Source organism: Pristiophorus japonicus, chromosome 1, assembly GCF_044704955.1.
Source record: "Pristiophorus japonicus isolate sPriJap1 chromosome 1, sPriJap1.hap1, whole genome shotgun sequence".
Lineage (NCBI taxonomy): Eukaryota > Metazoa > Chordata > Chondrichthyes > Pristiophoridae > Pristiophorus > Pristiophorus japonicus.
In genome coordinates this window covers 132,485,826-132,504,578 of record NC_091977.1, presented here as the reverse complement: position 1 = coordinate 132,504,578, position 18,753 = coordinate 132,485,826, and the positions used below count along the sequence as shown (strand labels likewise).

The 18,753-nt window shown below is 46.2% G+C and overlaps 1 protein-coding gene across 9 annotated transcripts in view; it reads left to right on the top strand.

Annotated features, from left to right (window-relative positions):
- The window catches only part of LOC139265813 (sorting nexin-24), a 291,009-nt gene that overhangs the window by 21,342 nt on the left and 250,914 nt on the right, over positions 1 to 18,753 (top strand). For 6 of the 9 annotated variants that reach the window (XR_011593633.1, XM_070883268.1, XM_070883276.1 and 3 more), the window contains exon 2: positions 15,071 to 15,193. The exons of the other annotated variants lie outside the window; for them this stretch is intronic. Coding sequence is in view for 5 of the 6 variants with exons in the window: in XM_070883268.1 (XP_070739369.1) it covers positions 15,071 to 15,193 (123 nt within the window). In the remaining variant the exon portion in view is untranslated. The remainder of the gene's footprint in view (positions 1 to 15,070; positions 15,194 to 18,753) is intronic. 9 annotated transcript variants of the gene reach the window in all.

Here is an 18,753-nt window from a genome sequence, read left to right as displayed (position 1 = left end):
ATTTGAATCCCTCCCTTCTGCACCATTCCTCAAGCCACGTATTCATCTGAGCTATCCTGCAATTCCTACTCTGACTAACACGTGGCACTGGTAGCAATCCTGAGATAACTACTTTTGAGGTCCTACTTTTTAAATTTAGCTCCTAGCTCCCTAAATTCGTCTTGTAGGACCTCATCCCATTTTTTACCGATATCGTTGGTACCGATATGCACCACGATAACTGGCTGTTCACCCTCCCTTTTCAGAATGTCCTGCACCCGCTCCGAGACATCCTTGACCCTTGCACCAGGGAAGCAACATACCATCCTGGAGTCTCGGTTGCGGCTGCAGAAACGTCTGTCTATTTCCCTTACAATCGAATCCCCTATCACTATAGCTCTCCCACTCTTTTTCCTGCCCTCCTGTGCAGCAGAGCCACCCATGGTGCCATGAACTTGGCTGCTGCTGCCCTCCCCTGATGAGTTATCCCCCTCAACAGTACCCAAAGTGGTGTATCTGTTTTGCAGGGGGATGACCGCAGGGGGCCCCTGCACTACCTTCCTTGCACTGCTCTTCTTGTTGGTCATCCATTCCCTCTCTGGCTGTGTACCCTTTACCTGCGGTAAGACCAACTCACTAAACATGTTATTCACGTCATTCTCAGCAACACAGTCCGTCTGGAGCTGCAGGCGGATGCACTTCCCGCACACGTAGTCGTCAGGGACACCGGAAGCGTCCCTGACTTCCCACATCGTACAGGAGGAGCATAATACGTGTCCAAGCTGTCCTGCCATGACTGAACCCTTAAATTGGCAACAATGCTAAATGTTACTTACTGATATCGAAAAGAAAAAGAAAAACTACTTACCAATCACTTACCCCCGTGGCTGTGACGTCACCTTTCGATTTCTTTCCACTTCTTTTTTGCCTTCTCTCCCTGCTGCAGCTGCACCGGCTGGCCTTTTATAGGCCTCACCAACGCTCTGAACTCCCGCCTCTCCGACTGCCGCCGCCTCTCTTCTGCTGCTGGGCCTTTATAGGCCTCACCAACGCCCCGAACTCCCACCGCCTCTCCTCTGCCGCTGGGCCATTGTAGGCCTCACCAACGCCCCGAACTCCTGTCTCTCTGACTGCCACCGCCTCTCCTCTGCCGTTGGGCCATTGTAGGTCTCACCAACGCCCGAACTCCTGCCTCTCCGACTGCCCAATGCAGTTGTTTAGCTTTGATTTACTGCTTTTGAGGAGATGGTAGACTTTTACAGCTGTCGGATACTTTTTCATTGCCAACATGACATTAGCACAGGTAGACAATGAAGGATTGTCCTTCCATTGTATGTGTACTTATTTTTATATTTTTGAAAAAAGCAAGCATGAGAGCTCCTGTTCAGATATTAAATATATCCCTATCAAAAGCAAGAACAGAAAATACTATAAATGCACGGTAGGTCAGTCAGGGCCTTTGGAGAGGATGATGCTTCAGGCAGGGCTTGGCTTTCATTTTCAGTCCTAAAATGTCCTGTCTTTTCTCTGCACATATGCTGACCTAATGAATGTTTTCAGCATTTTGTGTTTGTTACAGATTATTGGTATTTGCAATCTTTTGTTATGGATTTAAGATCACCTCTCTCTATTCCCAAGATTGGGAGATATGACAAAGTTATCAAGTGAAACCGTTTTTGCAACAAGAAAGCAAATACATTGTTCTGATAACCATATGTTTCTATTATTCCACAACACTGAACACACAAAACAACTGTAATGTATGTAACTTATTGGCTTTTGTTGATTCAGGTTTTCAGATTGTTCTGGAATAGTGTCCTGGGTTAAATCTCCTCGGGGGTTATCTTTAAGTTCATTGCAGTATTTCTTTCAGGAACTGAAAATGTTAACACATTTTGGAAACATAAGAACATAAGAATTAGGAACAGGAGTAGGCCATCTAGCCCCTCGAGCCTGCTCCGCCATTCAATAAGATCATGGCTGATCTGGTCGTGGACTCAGCTCCACTTACCCGCCCTCTCCCCGTAACCCTTAATTGCCTTATTGGTTAAAAATCTATCTATCTTTGACTTGAAAACATTCAATGAGCTAGCCTCAACTGCTTCCTTGGGCAGAGAATTCCACAGATTCACAACCCTCTGGGAGAAGAAATTCTTTCTCAACTCGGTTTTAAATTGGCTCCTCCGTATTTTGAGGCTGTGCCCACTAGTTCTAGTCTCCCCTACCAATGGAAACAACCTCTCTGCCTCTATCTTGTCTATCCCTTTCATGATTTTAAATGTTTCCATAAGATCACCCCTCATCCTTCTGAACTCCAAGGAGTAAAGACCCAGTCTACTCAATCTATCATCAGCCGAGTGAATCATCTCTGTACCCCTTCCAAAGCTAGTATATCCTTCCTTAAGTAAGGTGACCAAAACTGCACGCAGTACTCCAGATGCGGCCTTACCAATACCTTATACAGTTGCAGCAAGACCTCCCTTCTTTTGTACTCCATCCCTCTCGCAATGAAAGCCAACATTCCATTCACCTTCCTGATTACCTGCTGCACCTGCAAACTAACCTTTTGGGAGAAATTACAACATGCTGTGGTGCAGAGGGACCTGGGGGTCCTTGTGCATGAAACACTTTTCCTAAAAGAGTTTCATGCACAAGGACCCCCAGGTCCCTCTGCACCACAGCATGTTGTAATTTCTCCCCATTCAAATAATATTCCCTTTTACCGTTTTTTTTTTCCCCAAGGTGGATGACTTCACATTTTCCGACATTGTATTCCATCTGCCAAACCTTAGCCCATTCGCTTAACCTATCCAAATCTCCTTGCAGCCTCTCTGAGTCCTCTACACAACCCGCTTTCCCACTAATCTTAGTGTCATCTGCAAATTTTATTGCACTACACTCTGTCCCCTCTTCTAGGTCATCTATGTATAAAGTAAACAGTTGTGGTCCCAGCACTGATCCCTGTGGCACACCACTGACCACTGCTTTCCAACCGGAAAAGGACCCATTTATCCCGACTCTCTGCCTTCTGTTCGCCAGCCAATTCTCTATCCATGCTAATACATTTCCTCTAACTCCGCGTACCTTTATCTTCTGCAGTAACCTTTTGTGTGGCACCTTATCGAATGTCTTTTGGAAATCTAAATACACCACATCCATCGGTACACCTCTATCCACCATGCTCGTTATATCCTCAAAGAATTCCAGTAAATTAGTTAAACATGATTTCCCTTTCATGAATCCATGCTGCGTCTGCTTGATTGCACTATTCCTATCTAGATGTCCCGCTATTTCTTCCTTAATGATAGTTTCAAGCATTTTCCCCACTACAGATGTTAAACTAACCGGCCTATAGTTACCTGCCTTTTGTCTGCCCCCTTTTTTTAAACAGAGACGTTACATTAGCTGCTTTCCAATCCGCTGGTACCTCCCCAGAGTCGAGAATTTTGGTAGATTATAACGAATGCATCTGCTATAACTTCCGCCATCTCTTTTAATATCCTGGGATGCATTTCATCAGGACCAGGGGACTTGTCTACCTTCAGTCCCATTAGTCTGTCCAGCATTACCCCCCTAGTGATAGTGATTGTCTCAAGGTCCTCCCTTCCCACCTTCCTGTGGCCTGCAAATGTTGGCATGGTTTTTGTCTCTTCCACTGTGAAGACGGAAGCAAAATAATTGTTTAAGGTCTCAGCCATTTCCACATTTCCCATTATTAAATCCCCCTTTTCATCTTCTAAGGGACCAACATTTACTTTAGTCACTCTTTTCCGTTTTATATATCTGTAAAAGCTTTTACTATCTGTTTTTATGTTTTGCGCAAGTTTACCTTCGTAATCTATCTTCCCTTTCTTTATTGCTTTTTTAGTCATTCTTTGCTGTTGCTTAAAATTTTCCCAATCCTCTAGTTTCCTACTAACCTTGGCCACCTTATACGCATTGGTCTTTGATTTGATACTTTCCTTTATTTCCTTGGTTACCCACGGCTGGTTATCCCTTCTCTTGCCGCCCTTCTTTTTCACTGGAATATATTTTTGTTGCGCACTATGAAAGAGCTCCTTAAAAGTCCTCCACTGTTCCTCAATTGTGCCACTGTTTAGTCCTTGTTTCCAGTCTACTTTAGCCAACTCTGCCCTCATCCCACTGTCGTCCCCTTTGTTTAAGCATAGTACGCTCGTTTCTGACACAACTTCCTCATCCTCAATCTGTATTACAAATTCAACCATATTGTGATCACTCATTCCGAGAGGATCTTTTATGAGGAGATCGTTTATTTTTCCTGTCTCATTGCACAGGACCAGATCTAAGATGGCTTGCTCCCTTGTCGGTTCTGTTACATACTGTTCTAAGAAACAATCCCGTATGCATTCTATGAATTCCTCCTCCAGGCTACCCTGTGCGATTTGATTTGACCAATCGATATGTAGGTTAAAATCCCCCATGACTACTGCCGTTCCTTTTTCACATGCCTCCATTATTCCCTTGATTATTGCCCGCCCCACCATGAAGTTATTATTTGGGGGCCTATAAACTACGCCGACCAGTGACTTTTTGCCCTTACTATCTCTAATCTCCACCCACAATGATTCAACATTTTGTTCATTGGAGCCAATATCATCCCTCACAACTGCCCTGATATCATCTTTTATTAACAGAGCTACCCCACCTCCTTTCCCTTCTTGCCTATCTTTCTGAATCGTCAGATACCCCTGTATGTTTAATTCCCAGTCTTGGCCACCTTGCAACCATGTTTCTGTAATGGCCACTAAATCATACCCATTTGTAATGATTTATGCCGTCAACTCATTTACTTTATTTCGAATGCTGCGTACATTTAGGTAGAGTGTTTTCATCCTAGTTTTTAAACCATGATTTTTAGTTTTGACCCTCCTGCAGCCCTTTTATATTCAGTGGCCCTTTTTGTTTCTTGCCTTTGGTTTCTCTGCCCTCCACTTTTACTCATCTCTTTTCTGTCTTTTGTTTTTGTCTCCTTTTTGTTTCCCTCTGTCTCCCTGTATTGCTTCCCATCCCCCTGCCATATTAGTTTAACTCCTCACCAACAGCACTAGCAAACACTCCCCCTAGGACCATGTTTCCGGTCCTGCCCAAGTGCAGACCGTCCAATTTGTACTGGTCCCACCTCCCCCAGAACCTGTTCCAATGCCCCAGGAATTTGAATCCCTCCCTGCTGCACCACTGCTCAAGCCACGTATTCATCTGTGCTATCCTACGATTCCTACTCTGACTAGCACGTGGCACTGGTAGCAATCCCGAGATTACTACTTTTGAGGTCCTACTTTTTAATCCTTAAATTCGTCTCGTAGGACCTCATCCCTTTTTTTACCTATGTCGTTGGTACCAATGTGCACCACGACAACTGGCTGTTCTCCCTCCCTTTTTAGAATGTCTTGCACTCGCTCGGAGACATCCTTGACCCTTGCACCAGGGAGGCAACATACCATCCTGGAGTCTCGATTGCGGCCGCAGAAACGCCTATCTATTCCCCTTATGATTGAATCCCCTCTCACTATCGCTCTCCCACTCTTTTTTTTTATGCCCTCTTGTACAATAGAGCCAGCCACGGTGCCATGAACTTGGCTGCTGCTGCTCTCCCCTGATGAGTCATCTCCCTCAACAGCACTCAAAGTAGTGTATCTGTTTTGCAGGGGGACATGACATGACATGCTGACAATGACATTTTAATCTGCTCATGAATTGCATACTTTGCTTCTGTTATTGTGAAAACGCTAATCCCCCGTTATGTTGCATACAGGAATGGTTCTCAAACTGGGGTCTGGAGTGCGGAGACGTTCCAGGGATTAACATGGAGTTAAAATTGACCAATTATTCGTTGGAGAAGATCTCTGAAAAATTTGCTGACTCTCTCTCTCTCTCTCTCTTAACGACACTCTGCCCCCGTTCTTCTCAGCACTTTAAAAAAAAAACCCCACTCAATATAAATGTTACCTTTCTTGCGTTTATGGCATCAGCATGGAACTCTGGGTCCAACTCTTGTGTTGCTGCCTTGCTCATAATCATAAAGGATTGGCAGCTTGGCCATAATTTTCCAATCTTGCGGAAGATGGACAAGGAGTAGGCCATCCTTATCTTTGGACTACACTGAGCCTAGGATAAAAGATGGATTTTTCTTCTTGGCTTATTTAACAGGGCTGAAATGTTCAATCACTCGGCAGGTTATAAGCTTTATGTTGTCCTCTGTACTTTAGAGGAGTCTTAAAGTGTTGTGAAACAACATTCTTCTGAGCTGTTTTTCTTCCATAATTGGTAAAAGCTAAGCGGACAGAGCTGGTTAATCCTTCCTACATTGTTTTATTAAGGGGAGGTTATATAGAAGTTGGATGAATCCCAGGTGAATGGATTACTGTATTTTCTGAATAAGAAACTCATGGTATTGCATAATGCTGTAACAAATTCTTAGATTTTTCTTTGTTGATTAAAAAAGGGTGAAACCAAACACAATATAATAAAATCCATGTCGGGCAATGGAATGAATTCAGTGTGGCCAGAAGGAACATGGTATAGGTGTAACGTCCGGAATCAGGAAATCCGAAAACCCGAATTGTCAAAAAAAGTCATTTTGCGCATAGCTGATGGAGTTGTCTGGAATACAGAATTATTGACAAAAAACCGGACATTTTTGAGGCAAAACCCAAAATCCGACACTGATTCGGTCGAGGAATCCAGATTTCAGACTTCAGACAAGAAGTCTGGAATCCTCGACCGAATCTGTGCCGGATTTTGGACCTTGCCGCTCAACATTTGGCATGGATTCGGTCGAGGATTTCAGACTATTGATTTTCTTGTCTGAAATCCGGAAAAACCCCAAAACCGGCACGGCTGGATTTCGGACTTTGTACCTGTACTGTCCTTATAGCAACTTCCAAATAGTTGTGGGGCAGTAGTGAGCTTATGCCAAGTACATATTTGATATGGTGCATCCAATATATTGTTTGTTTACTCCAGTAAATACACTAGGATGGCATCTATTTCACAAATGACATGATTATGCTCTCAATAATGGAGGAGCCTTTTATTTTGACCTTCTGAACTAATTCACAAAGCATCAGATCCAGCAGGGATGGAATGAAAGAAACGATGAAGGATTGTAAGTATAGGAATATAAATACATCGGTAGTACTTGTAAGCAGCCAAGTTGGTTTGATTTTCAGTTCACTAAAGCTGTACCATAGCTCTCGTCGCTTAGTTTTGTAGGTGGGAATACTCAGTCCTGATTTGGATTCAGGGGATTTACCCCAATGCAGGTTAAAATGAAGCATTAAAGAAAATGCATCGCATTCATCTTTGCTCTTCCCTCCCTCAGAAAATGTGTCTCTTGGTCAAAAGCTACAATCTGTATGGAGGAGTATAATATAGCACAAATGTCATAAAAATTTAACAAAACAATGGAATTGCTGACTTAACTTGACTACTGAAGTGATGCGTATTCTCATTGTTACTAGAGTGGGCGTGTTTTCATTTTATTATTTGTCATAATGTTGTGGCCTTGATGATTGGAACATGAAAATCTTTGAAGGTGTTGCTGACAGGAGACAGATTCCAATCATTTTTTCTGGCATGATAGAGTAATGTATCCACACTAGTTCATTTAAAAAGCTGAACTGTGAAGAAACAAATGCTGAGCCATGTTTTTATCTGTTAGCAGCTGAGAAGTTAACACTCCATTTGTCTAAAGAGTTTTTGCAATAACTTGATAATGTTATCACACCATGAGTGAATGGTGCTTGGTCTGACCTCAATGGTTGCTAGGATACAAATAGACAAAATTATTGGGCGTACTATTAAAATAAAACTTAAACCCTGAAAAATTGTTTTCCTAATCTGCACGGCCTTTTATTTATCATAAAAAAATGAATATTTTACCATGTTTTGGTCAAAGACGATATGACCTTGCATCATCAGTGTCCAAAAGCCCCAGATAAGAACAGGAAAATAATAGAGTACAAGGGAAACAGCATACTGTAATTATTTGTGGCTTGTCAAGTGAAGCCCTTCGGCCCACTGATTCAAATCTAAAATCTGCACATTTCTGCAGACTAACCTTGGCTAACATCAGACAAATATCACCCATGTTCCCAGACAGTACTGAAATTGCATCAGTTTGTCATGCACTCAGCATGCAGCCTCCAAACAATATCATTTGCTTGCAAATGGGTCCTGGTGAGAAGCCCCTTGATGCTTTGTCTGGTATCTGACTTCTGCCCTGTGATTTGTCATGTCTCTCTTGCTATCAGTGTACAGTAATTTTAATAGATTCTGATGGTTTGCTTGTGGGATAGAGGAATGTAGATTGTGTCAGCTTTTGCTATATATATTGTGCTAAGACTTCAACGCCCAACAGATCAGAGTGGAGGTGGTTTTCATTCAAATTGTAAAACTTGCTTGTTATGAACTGATAGTATCCTGTTTAGTAGCATTAAAAGGGACAAGTTAATGTATAAACTGTGAGCTTGTAATGATCTCGAAGTGTGAATCTGGATGCCTTTTGAAAGTCCATTTTCTGTTTTATCAAATTGTAATCACCAAGTACTGTATAATTTCTTAAAGTTTCGTTGGATCTTGTCCATTTTCAAAATATAGCTGAAGATATTTTGCTTTTAAATTATTGATTTTTTTTTTCCAATACTGAGAGACACACTGTGAAGCAGTGCAACAGCATCAATGTGCTGCTCCACAGTGTGGCACGATGTAGGTTGTGGGTGATACTGAGCAAAGACAAGTCAATAGGTGGCAATCGCTTTTGAGTACCTTGCTCAACTACTTCTTCTATGTCTTTTTTGGATTGGCCAAGTGACATGCATGGAAACCCATCACTGCAGTTAAGTCTCCAAATCAAATACTGAGAAATTCACATAAATGGAGTTTTTGTATGTTCTCCTCATATGGACGCAACTCACTCAAGTCCAAAGAGCTGCGATGCAGGTTGGCAAGAATCAAAGCCTTTGGATCACCAATTGTATTTAGGGATGCTGCTGGAGTTTAACTGCACAATTCACCACCACAGAGCACTAGTAAGCTTTCTGCTGCTTGTCCATCCCTCCTATCCATCAAGGTATTGGCTTGCAGAGTTATCTGGAGTTAATGTAGGAAATACACCAGCCCCAATAAGAAAGAAAAGAACTTGCATTTATATAGCGCTTTTCATCTTTTACCCTCAATTTAGCATTTCATCTGAAGGACGACTCCTTAGTACTGCATTGAAATGTCAGCCTAGATTATGTACTTCAGTCTTGAGTGGGACTTGAACCCACATCCTTCTGACTCAGGCAAGAGTGCTAACACTGAGCCAACGCTAACGCCTAAATGACTAGATTAGTACTCTGGATCCCATCAACTCTGAACAGAAGACTGGGAAGCTTTTAAAAGCCAGCAAAGAATGACAAAAAAAAAGATTAAGAAAGGGAAGATAGACTATGAAAGTAAACTAGCACAAAATATAAAAACAGATAGCAAGAGTATATAAAAAAGAAAAAAGAGTGGCTAAAGTAAATGTTGGCCCCTTAGAGGACGAGACTGGGGAATTAGTAATGGGGAACATGGAGATGGCAGAAACTCTGAACAAATATTTTGTATCAGTCTTTACGGTAGAGGACACTAACAATATCCAAACAGTGGATAGTCAAGGAGTTATGAGAGGGGTGGGGTGGGAGGAACTTAACACAATCACAATGGAGGTGGTACTCAGTAAGATAATGGGACTAAAGGCAGATAAAGCCACTGGACTTGATGGCTTGCATCCTCAGGTCTTAAGAAAAGTGGCAGCAGGAATTGTGGATACATTGGTTGTAATTTACCAAAATTCCCTGGATTCTGGGGAGGTCCCAGCACATTGGAAAATTGCAAATGTAACACCCCTATTTAAAAAAGAACATAGACAAAAAGCAGGAAACTATAGATCAATTAGCCTAACATCCGTGGCTGGGAAAATGTTGGAGTCCATTATTAAAGAAGCAGTAGCAGGACATTTGGAAAAGCAAAATTCGGTCAGGCAGAGTCAGCATGGATTTATGAAGGGGAAGTCATGTTTGACAAATTTTCTGGAATTCTTTGAGGATGTAACAAACAGGGTGGACAAAGGGGAACCAGTGGATGTGGTGTATTTGGACTTCCAGAAGACATTTGACAAGGTGCCACATAAAAGTTTACTGCACAAGTTAAAAGTTCACGGGGTTGGGGGTAATATTAGCATGGATAGAGGATTGGCTAACTAACAGAAAACAGAGAGTCGGGATAAATGGTTCATTCTCTGGTTGGCAATCAGTAACTAGTGGGGTGCTGCAGGGATCAGTGCTGGGACCCCAACTATTTACAATCTACATTAACAACTTGGAAGAAGGGACTGTGTAACGTAGCCAAGTTTGCTGATGATACAAAAGATGGGAGGAAACGCAATGGGCGAGGAGGACACAAAATTTGCAAAAGGACATAGACAGGCTAAGTGAGTGGGCAAAAATTTGGCAGATGGAGTATAATGTTGGAAAGTGTGAGGTCATGCACCTTGGCAGAAAAAAAAAATCAAAGAGCAAGTTATTATTTAAAGTGGAGAAAGATTGCCAAGTGCTGCAGTACAGCGGGATCTGGGGATACTTGTGCATGAAACACAAAGATAGTATGCAGGTACAGCAAGTGATCAGGAAGGCCAATGGAATCTTGGCCTTTATTGCAAAGGGGATTGTCATGTATTCAACCAGCATTGTAACCCATGTATAATCTGACCTAAGTTGTACAGTGAGAACAATGACCACTAGGTGGTGAACTTGTGGAAGACACTCCTAACCTAGACCTTCAGATATAAAAGGGAAGTGGGTGGAGCTTCCCATCACTTGAGTGCTATGGAATAAAGGACAGGTCACAGACCGACCTTCTCTCAAGCATGGACCTCGTGTGCATTTATACTGTATAGTAAGGACGTATCAATGGAGACGAGAAACTGGGATTTAAACCACACGAGCATGGCCACGAGCAGAACAGACGAGAGGTACTGTGTTAAGGAATGGTTGGGTCAGAGATTCAACATTGTTAAAGCAGCACACAGTTCTCCAGGCAGACGAGGGCAATCGGGCATGCCCCAACATGTAGTCGAACCCAGAGGGGGAGTTCGACACAGACAATGGCAAGCTGAACGGCGATTCACGCCATTGCAAGGGACAATGCGGCCAGTAATGGGGCCATCAACACCTGTTAATGGTGCACTCAAGGGCAATAACAGGGACAGTCGGGGACGATCGACTGGCAAGGGACCTTTTGTTTCAAACAGTAGCTCATGCTGGAGGCGTGGAGGCACACACTCAGCCGGAGTTTGCAGAGATGAGCAAAATACCTGCAGAAATTGCAGAAATGAACGCTGGGGGAAATCGCTGGAAGCTGAAGTTCAGCGAGTTCATGTGGAGCACGTATACAGTTCATACACCAGGACGCCACCGATAATAAAGTGCTCCTCAATGGCATTCCAGTATCAATGGAGCTAGACATGGGGGCCAGCCAGTCCTTGATGGGTATCAAACAGTTCGAAAAGTTGTGGGCATCCAAGGCCAGGAGGCCAAAATTATCGGCGATTGACGCACAGCTTCGGACATACACAAAGGAGATCATTCCTGTGCTAGGCAGTGCCACGATAGTCGTGACCCACAAAGATTCGGAGAACAGGTTGCCACTCTGGGCTGTCCCGTGGGACGGTCCCGCATTACTGGGGAGGAGTTGGCTTGCTGTCATGAACTGGAAATGGGGCGATGTCAATGCAATTTCCTCTGTGGAGTGAGTATCATGCTCTCAGATCCTGGACAAATTTGACTCATTATTTCAACCCGGCATTGGCACTTTCATGGGGGCCAAGGTAATGATTCACATAAACCCGGACGCCAGGCCAATACACCACAAGGCCAGAGCAGTGCCGTACGTGATGCGGGAAAAGATAGAAGGCGAATTGAACCGCCTGCTGAGGGAAGGCATCATCTCGCCAGTCGAATTCAGTGACTGGGCGAGCCCGATTGTGCCAGTGCTCAAGGCGGATGGGTCGGTCAGGATGTGGCGATTACAAGGCCACCATCAAATCGGGTGTCACTCCAAGACCAGTACCCGCTACCGAGAGCAGAGGACCTCTTTGCGACGCTATCCGGTGGCAAACTTTTTTCAAAATTGGACCTGACCTCAGCTTACATGACCCAGGAGCTGGCGAGTGAGTCAAAGAAGCTGACCACCATCATGACACACAAGGGGTTGTTTGAGTACAACAGATGTCCATTCGGGATTCACTCGGCCGCCGCGATCTTCCAACGAAATATGGAAAACCTCCTCAAGTCGATTCCAGGGACGGTGGTTTTTCAGGACGACATCCTCATCACGGGTTACGATACTGAAGAACACCTCCACAACCTGGAGGAGGTGCTACGCAGACTGGACCGGGTAGGGCTGCGACTGAAAAAGGCGGAGTGTGTCTTCCTAGCTCCAGAGGTAGAATTCGTGGGGATGAGCATAGCAGCAGATGGGAGCAGCCCAACTGCATTCAAGACTGAAGCGATCCAGAGAGCACCCAGACCCCGTAACATGACGGAGCTGCGTTCATTCCTGGGACTCCTGAACTATTTTGGTAACTTTCTTCCCAAATTGAGCACGTTGCTAGAGCCGCTATACGTGCTCCTATGCAAAGGTCGCGAATGGGTCTGGGGGACCAGCCAGGAAAGGGCTTTTAATAGAGCATGCAATTTGTTGTGTTCCAACAATCTGTTAACACTATAAGACCCCTGTAAGAAAAATGCGCCCAGGGAAGCCCCCCTTAGCCCCTGACCATGGCCCGCCAAGCCTTGGTCACGCATCCATGTGGACTACGCAGGTCCTTTCATGGGAAAAATGTTTTTGGTTGTAGTAGACGCCTACTCCAAATGGATAGAGTGTGACATTTTTAATTCAAGCACATCCTCTGCCATGGTAGAAAGTCTACGGGCAATGTTCGCCGCCCACGGTCTACCGGACATCTTGGTCAGTGACAATGGCCCGTGCTTCACAAGCACTGAATTCCAGGACTTCATGGCAGGCAATGGAATTAACCATGTTAGAACGGCACCGTTCAAGCCGGCCTCAAATGGCCAGGCAGAACGAGCAGTGCAGATAATCAAACAGGCGATGCTCAGAATCCAAGGGGGTTCCCTATAATGCCGCTTATCACGCCTCCTGTTGGCCAATAGATCCCGACCACACTCGCTCACAGGGGTTCAACCCGCAGAGCTGCTAATGAAAAGGACGCTCAAAACCCGGTTATCCCTTATACACCCACCATGAAAGAAATTGTCGAGAGCAGGCGCCAGTCACAATATGACTACCATGACAGGAATGCGAGGGCGCGATGTATTGATGTAAATTACTCCGTTTTTGTCCTCAACTACGCTGCAGGGCCCAAATGGCTCGCAGGCACTGTGGTTGCCAAAGAGGGAAATAGGATTCTGGTAGTTAAACTTACCAATGGACAAATCTGCCGCAAACATGTGGATCAAACAAAAAGGAGGTTCAGCAACCCCATAGAAGAAGCAGAGGAAGAACACAATAGAGTTCACTCCTCCACAGGTGACCGAACACAGGAACCAAAGGGAGGAGAGCCCAGTCACTGTGGGCAGTCCAGACAGGCCTGAGGCACCGCAAACAGCAGACACTCAAGCCAGCGCCCAACAACCGGAGCCCCAAATCAGGCGCTACAAGAGAGCGTAAACCACAAGAGAGACTCAACCTGTGATCCTAATAAGACTTTGGGGGGTGGGGGGGGGGGGGGGGGGGAGGTGATGTCATGTATTCAACCAGCATTGTAACCCATGTATAATCTGACCTAAGTTATACACGGAGAACAATGACCACTAGGTGGTGAACTTGTGGGAGACACTCCTAACCTAGACCTTCAGATATAAAAGGGGAAGCTCCACCTACTTCCATCACTTGAGTGCTATGGAATAAAGGAGAGGTCACAGACTGACCTTCTCAAGCATGGGTCTCGTGTGCATTTATACTGTATAGTAAGGACGTATCAAGGATTGAGTATAAAAGCAGGGAAGTCTTGCTGCAGCTATACAGGGTATTGGTGAGGCCACACCTGGAATACTGCATGCAGTTTTGGTTTCCATATTTACGAAAGGATATACATGCTTTGGAGGCGGGTCAGAAAAGCTTCACTAGGTTGACTTATGAGGAAAGGTGGAGTAGGTTGGACCTCTACTCATTGGAATTCAGAAGAATGAGAGATGATCTTATCGAAACGTGTAAGATTGAGGGGGCTTGACAAGGTGGATGCAGAGTGGATGTTTCCATTGATGGGGGAGTCTAGAACTAGAGGGCATTATCTTAGAATAAGGGGCCACCCATTTAAAACTGAGATGAGAAGAAATTTCTTCTGAGGGTTGTAAATCTGTGGAATTCACTGCCTCAGCTGTGGAAGCTGGGACATTGAATAAATTTACGACAAAAATAGAGAGTTTCTTAAACGATAAGGGAATAAGGGATTATGGGGAGCGGACGAGGAAGTGGAGCTGAGTCCATAATCAGATCAGCCATTATCTTATTGAATGGTGGAGCAGGCTCAAGGGGCCGTATGGTCCACTCCTGCTCCTATGTCTTATGTTCTTATATCAACAGCACATTACAATACTGTGGACTTGTATAGCTCTGGTGTCCAATTACGAAGTCAGCCAGCGAGAATTGATTCTGCTTTCCAATCTCTCATGGCCATTTTGACCACAAAAGAGATAGAGAGGTGGTTTCTGCTTTGAGTGCATTTTGCGATCTGGGCGCAAATTGTGCTCAAAATTACGCTAGTTTTCCGCATTGAATCTTTTGCTCAAGTTTCTGCTCACACATTTGCTCATTTGCAAACTGCTGACCATAAAATTTTCCACGAACCAGCGGAATCCGGCATGTAAAAATATTCTGTGATATATTTAAGAGTGGTAACCTGGTGCAGTTTTATTAATACAGCTGAAAATGGGTTTATCACAGGAGCTAAGCATTTTTAATCATTATCTGGTCCACCACCTGTGAGTATCCCGATTTTAAATAACTGAAAATTACTCTCTAGTTTTTCCAGTTGCTGCGTCGAAAATCCGGAAGCCTTGGGACCGAGGCCGCTCCGGATTCTGGATATTTCTGGACTTTAGAATGTTTTTCCCGACGTCCTGAGTACAGGCATGCTTGGGCTAAGGTAAGGAGAGGGGGAGTCTGGTGGGCTGAGGTAAGGAGCGGGGGGTCCGGTGGGTGGTGAGGCCTGGGGAAGTAGGGGAAGAGATCAGCGACGGCCCGAGGCGGGGGAGTCCAGTGGCGGAGTGGGTGCGGCGGCGGGTCTGGATTCCGGAGAACATTTTCCGGATTCCGGACGATCTCTACAGAATGTCCTGGTGTCCGGATTCCGGAATAGTATAGATTCCAAAATTTCGGCTTTGACGCTGTACCTGTACAAGCCATTTACTAGCTTCATTGGTGTACAGTAATCAGTTTTTTAGAAACTTAATTTTGTCTATTGGTGCCCTTGCACCAATTGACAAAATTAAGAGCCTCCTTGTATATGGGCACAATTAGCGGAAACTCGCCACAGCGATCAATTCGATGAGGGCCAGGGCCAGTTTTGTGGGTGGAGCTGGATTCCAACATGTTTTTTAGTTGGTGCAAAAGATCGTGGAAACTCGATTTACACTGGATGTAATTTACGATTAAAATTCTTTGATCCTTTGTGCTGATTTGGGCAGATACCAGCACAACCTAATGGAAACTACCCCAGAATCTTTTCCACTCGACCAAATAATAGATATATGTAAAACTTCCAACAGTAACATTTGAGGCTGATTGGCTTAACAACTGTCCTGGTCGTTTTAGACTGTGTGGGGTAGAAGTACAACACCGAAACAGCATATCAATCCATATTGGCGTTTGCCCCGAGCGAATAGTTCTAAAACCTGAATGCTTATACCAAAAGGGAAGAATTCATAGCAAAACCTTGTTATTAAGAACTAGTTGGTTTATTCGCAAAGGTTTAACAATCACACTAAACATTATCAGTTCAACTATTTTTGTTGTGCACTTTAAACAAATGCTCCTACAAGGGGGGGGTCACACACCAAAATACATTTTTTCCAGTGCCCTTTTTTTTGAGGGCACCAACACACAAATTATACAAGTGCCCCCTGGCCAAAAGTGGGGGAGGGGAGGCACTAAGATCGGCAAATTAAATGTTAAACTTAAATGATCAAATTCAAATTTGGTTACCAGGGGTGATGATGCGCTCCAGTCCCTCCGGCGCCCACCTCTCACGGAAGGCCGCGAGCGTACTGGTGGACACCGCGTGTTCCATCTCCAGGGACCTCCTGACTCTGATGTAACCGGGGAAGAGGGGCAGGCAGTCACGCTGAACGGCCCCCTCGACCGCCCGCTGCCTGGATCGACTGATGGCTCCCTTGGCCATGCCCAGGAGCAGTCTTACGAGGAGGCCTTCCGACCTGCCCGCTCCCCTCTGCACAGGGTGCCCAAAGATCAGGAGTGTGGGACTGAAGTGCAACCCAGAATTTGAGGAGCAGTCCCTTCAAATAATGGAAGAGCAGCTGCAATCTCGCACACTCCATAAAAACATGGAACACTGACTCTTCCAGACCGCAGAAATTGCAGGCGGCCTGGGAATCCGTGAACAGACTTAATAACTTAATGCAAGGGACTGTTCCATGCAACACCCTCCAGGCCAAGTTCCCAATAGATAGAGGGAGAACTCCTGCGTAGAGTGCACTCCATTGGGGACCCCTGCCTCCTCCGGATGGCAAGATGGTGCACCATGGCATGTCCGGATGGCAGAGGAGTGTGCAAGAGCAGCCCGTATAGGTAACCCCTCCGCGCAGAACCGAAAGGCATGGAGGGGATTTCCCGGAGGAGGCTCAAGTGCCGGCTCCCAAGGGAGGTTTCGGGGCTTGGCACCGATGAGGAATTCCATCCGGACAAGGGGTCAGTTCGGACGGGATCTCCCCATGTGCTTGAGCCTCCTCGACACGCCGAACGCAGTCAGGGCCCAGTGCTGTTTTTAGTGACTCGATGGCATTGGCCACGCGCCAGACGTCTGCCCAGTTTAGGCGCCGTGCCAGCACGTCTGGCGCCATCCAGCCCGCTCCTCCGCCATCGAGCAGGTCCCTGACCCCGGTCACCTCACCAGCCACAGCCCTCTCGTCCGCCTGTCACCTAAAACCTTGGTCGTGGAGGTACGGATTCCTGAGCAGCGGCTCCTGCAGGGCGAGCTGCGCTTGGTGGCGACTCTGTTCCAGAACCTGATTAGTTCCTGGTAAAAAAACAGGCATCTCCTGCATGGTGGTCCTGATGCCTCCCCAGGCTCACAAACAGGAGCTTGAGGCTGTACTGCTGGCAGAAGAAATACGTCGCCAGCGCACTCCACCTAGGAGGGGGCTCGAATTAGAGGCATCTCTGCAAGGTCTGAAGACGGAAAGTCGCAAGCTGGGTGCTGACGCACAACGACGCCTGACAGCCCTCCCTAAACGGGAGACTCAAAACTGCAGCAGAGACCCTGTGCTTCCTGTTCCAGAAGAAGTCCACCAGCTTCTTCTGTATCTTGGTGACAAACGCAGGGGGTGGGGTCAAAGTGACCAGCCAGTACCGCAGCATATCGGCCACCAGCTGGTTTATGACTAGCGCTCGACCCCTGTAGGACAGCACTCTTTGCAGTCCTGTCCAGCACCCAAGGCAAGCGGTGACTTTGGCCTCCAGTTCATGCCAGGCTTCCTCGTCTGGGCTAAAGTAGACTCCCAGATAGAGGAGATGGGTCATGCTCCAGGCAAAAGGCCTGAGCTCCTCCGGCAGGAAGTCCACCCACCACGAGTCCGGAACATTTCTCCCAGTTGATCCTGGCGGAGGATGCGACCGAGTAAATCTCCTGGCACTCACACATCCTCCACAGGTCAACAGGATCCTCGACCATGAGGAGCACGTCATCAGCGTAAGTCGAGAGGACGACCTCCATGCCTGGCCCTTGCAGAGCCAGTCCCGTCGACCTCTCCCGCAAGATAGCCACCCCACAAGAAGTGGCAATGACGTGGCTCATGCGGACCTCTCCTTGCCATTCCAGGAGCCACGTGGCCTCGTCTCCTGGAATGGTGTGGGTTTCTTGCAGGAAGCACACTGCTTTTTTCCCCTCCCGTAGAAGCAAAAAATTGTTAATTCTACGGCATGCCTCTCTGCTGCCTTTGATGTTGAGGCTGGCTATGGTTATCTTCATGACAAGAGCATAGTGCAACCTCTAACTTAAACTGTGGGGGGGTGGGGTGCGCAGAGTCGTTTGATGACCTTCACTCCCTCAGCAGCCCAGCGAGGAATATTCTGAGCTGGCGCAGCTGAAGGGTTTCTGGTTTTGATGGGCACGGACAGGACCCTATGGTTTCGACGGCAGCACGGACGGACATGATGAGCAGCGCCGGCTCCGGACCATTTGTCCAGGGCCAGATGGGCTCTACTGCGGCGACCCTGGCATTGCGCCAAAAAGTCCCGGAGTTCCTTGGCAGGAATGAGGGGGTCTCAGCAGCGGGCACGAGGAGATCAGCACCTCACTGGTGATGGACTCCAGATCTTCTCCCGCGCCCTCCACCGAGTCCCTGTCCCTCTCCGGGAGATCACCAGCCGTAGGGTACGGAAACGGCATGGTCACACCATCCGGCCCTACCTCGGTCACGATCCCATCCCCAGGATAGTCGGCAGAGGATTCCTCCCTGGACTCCCCCT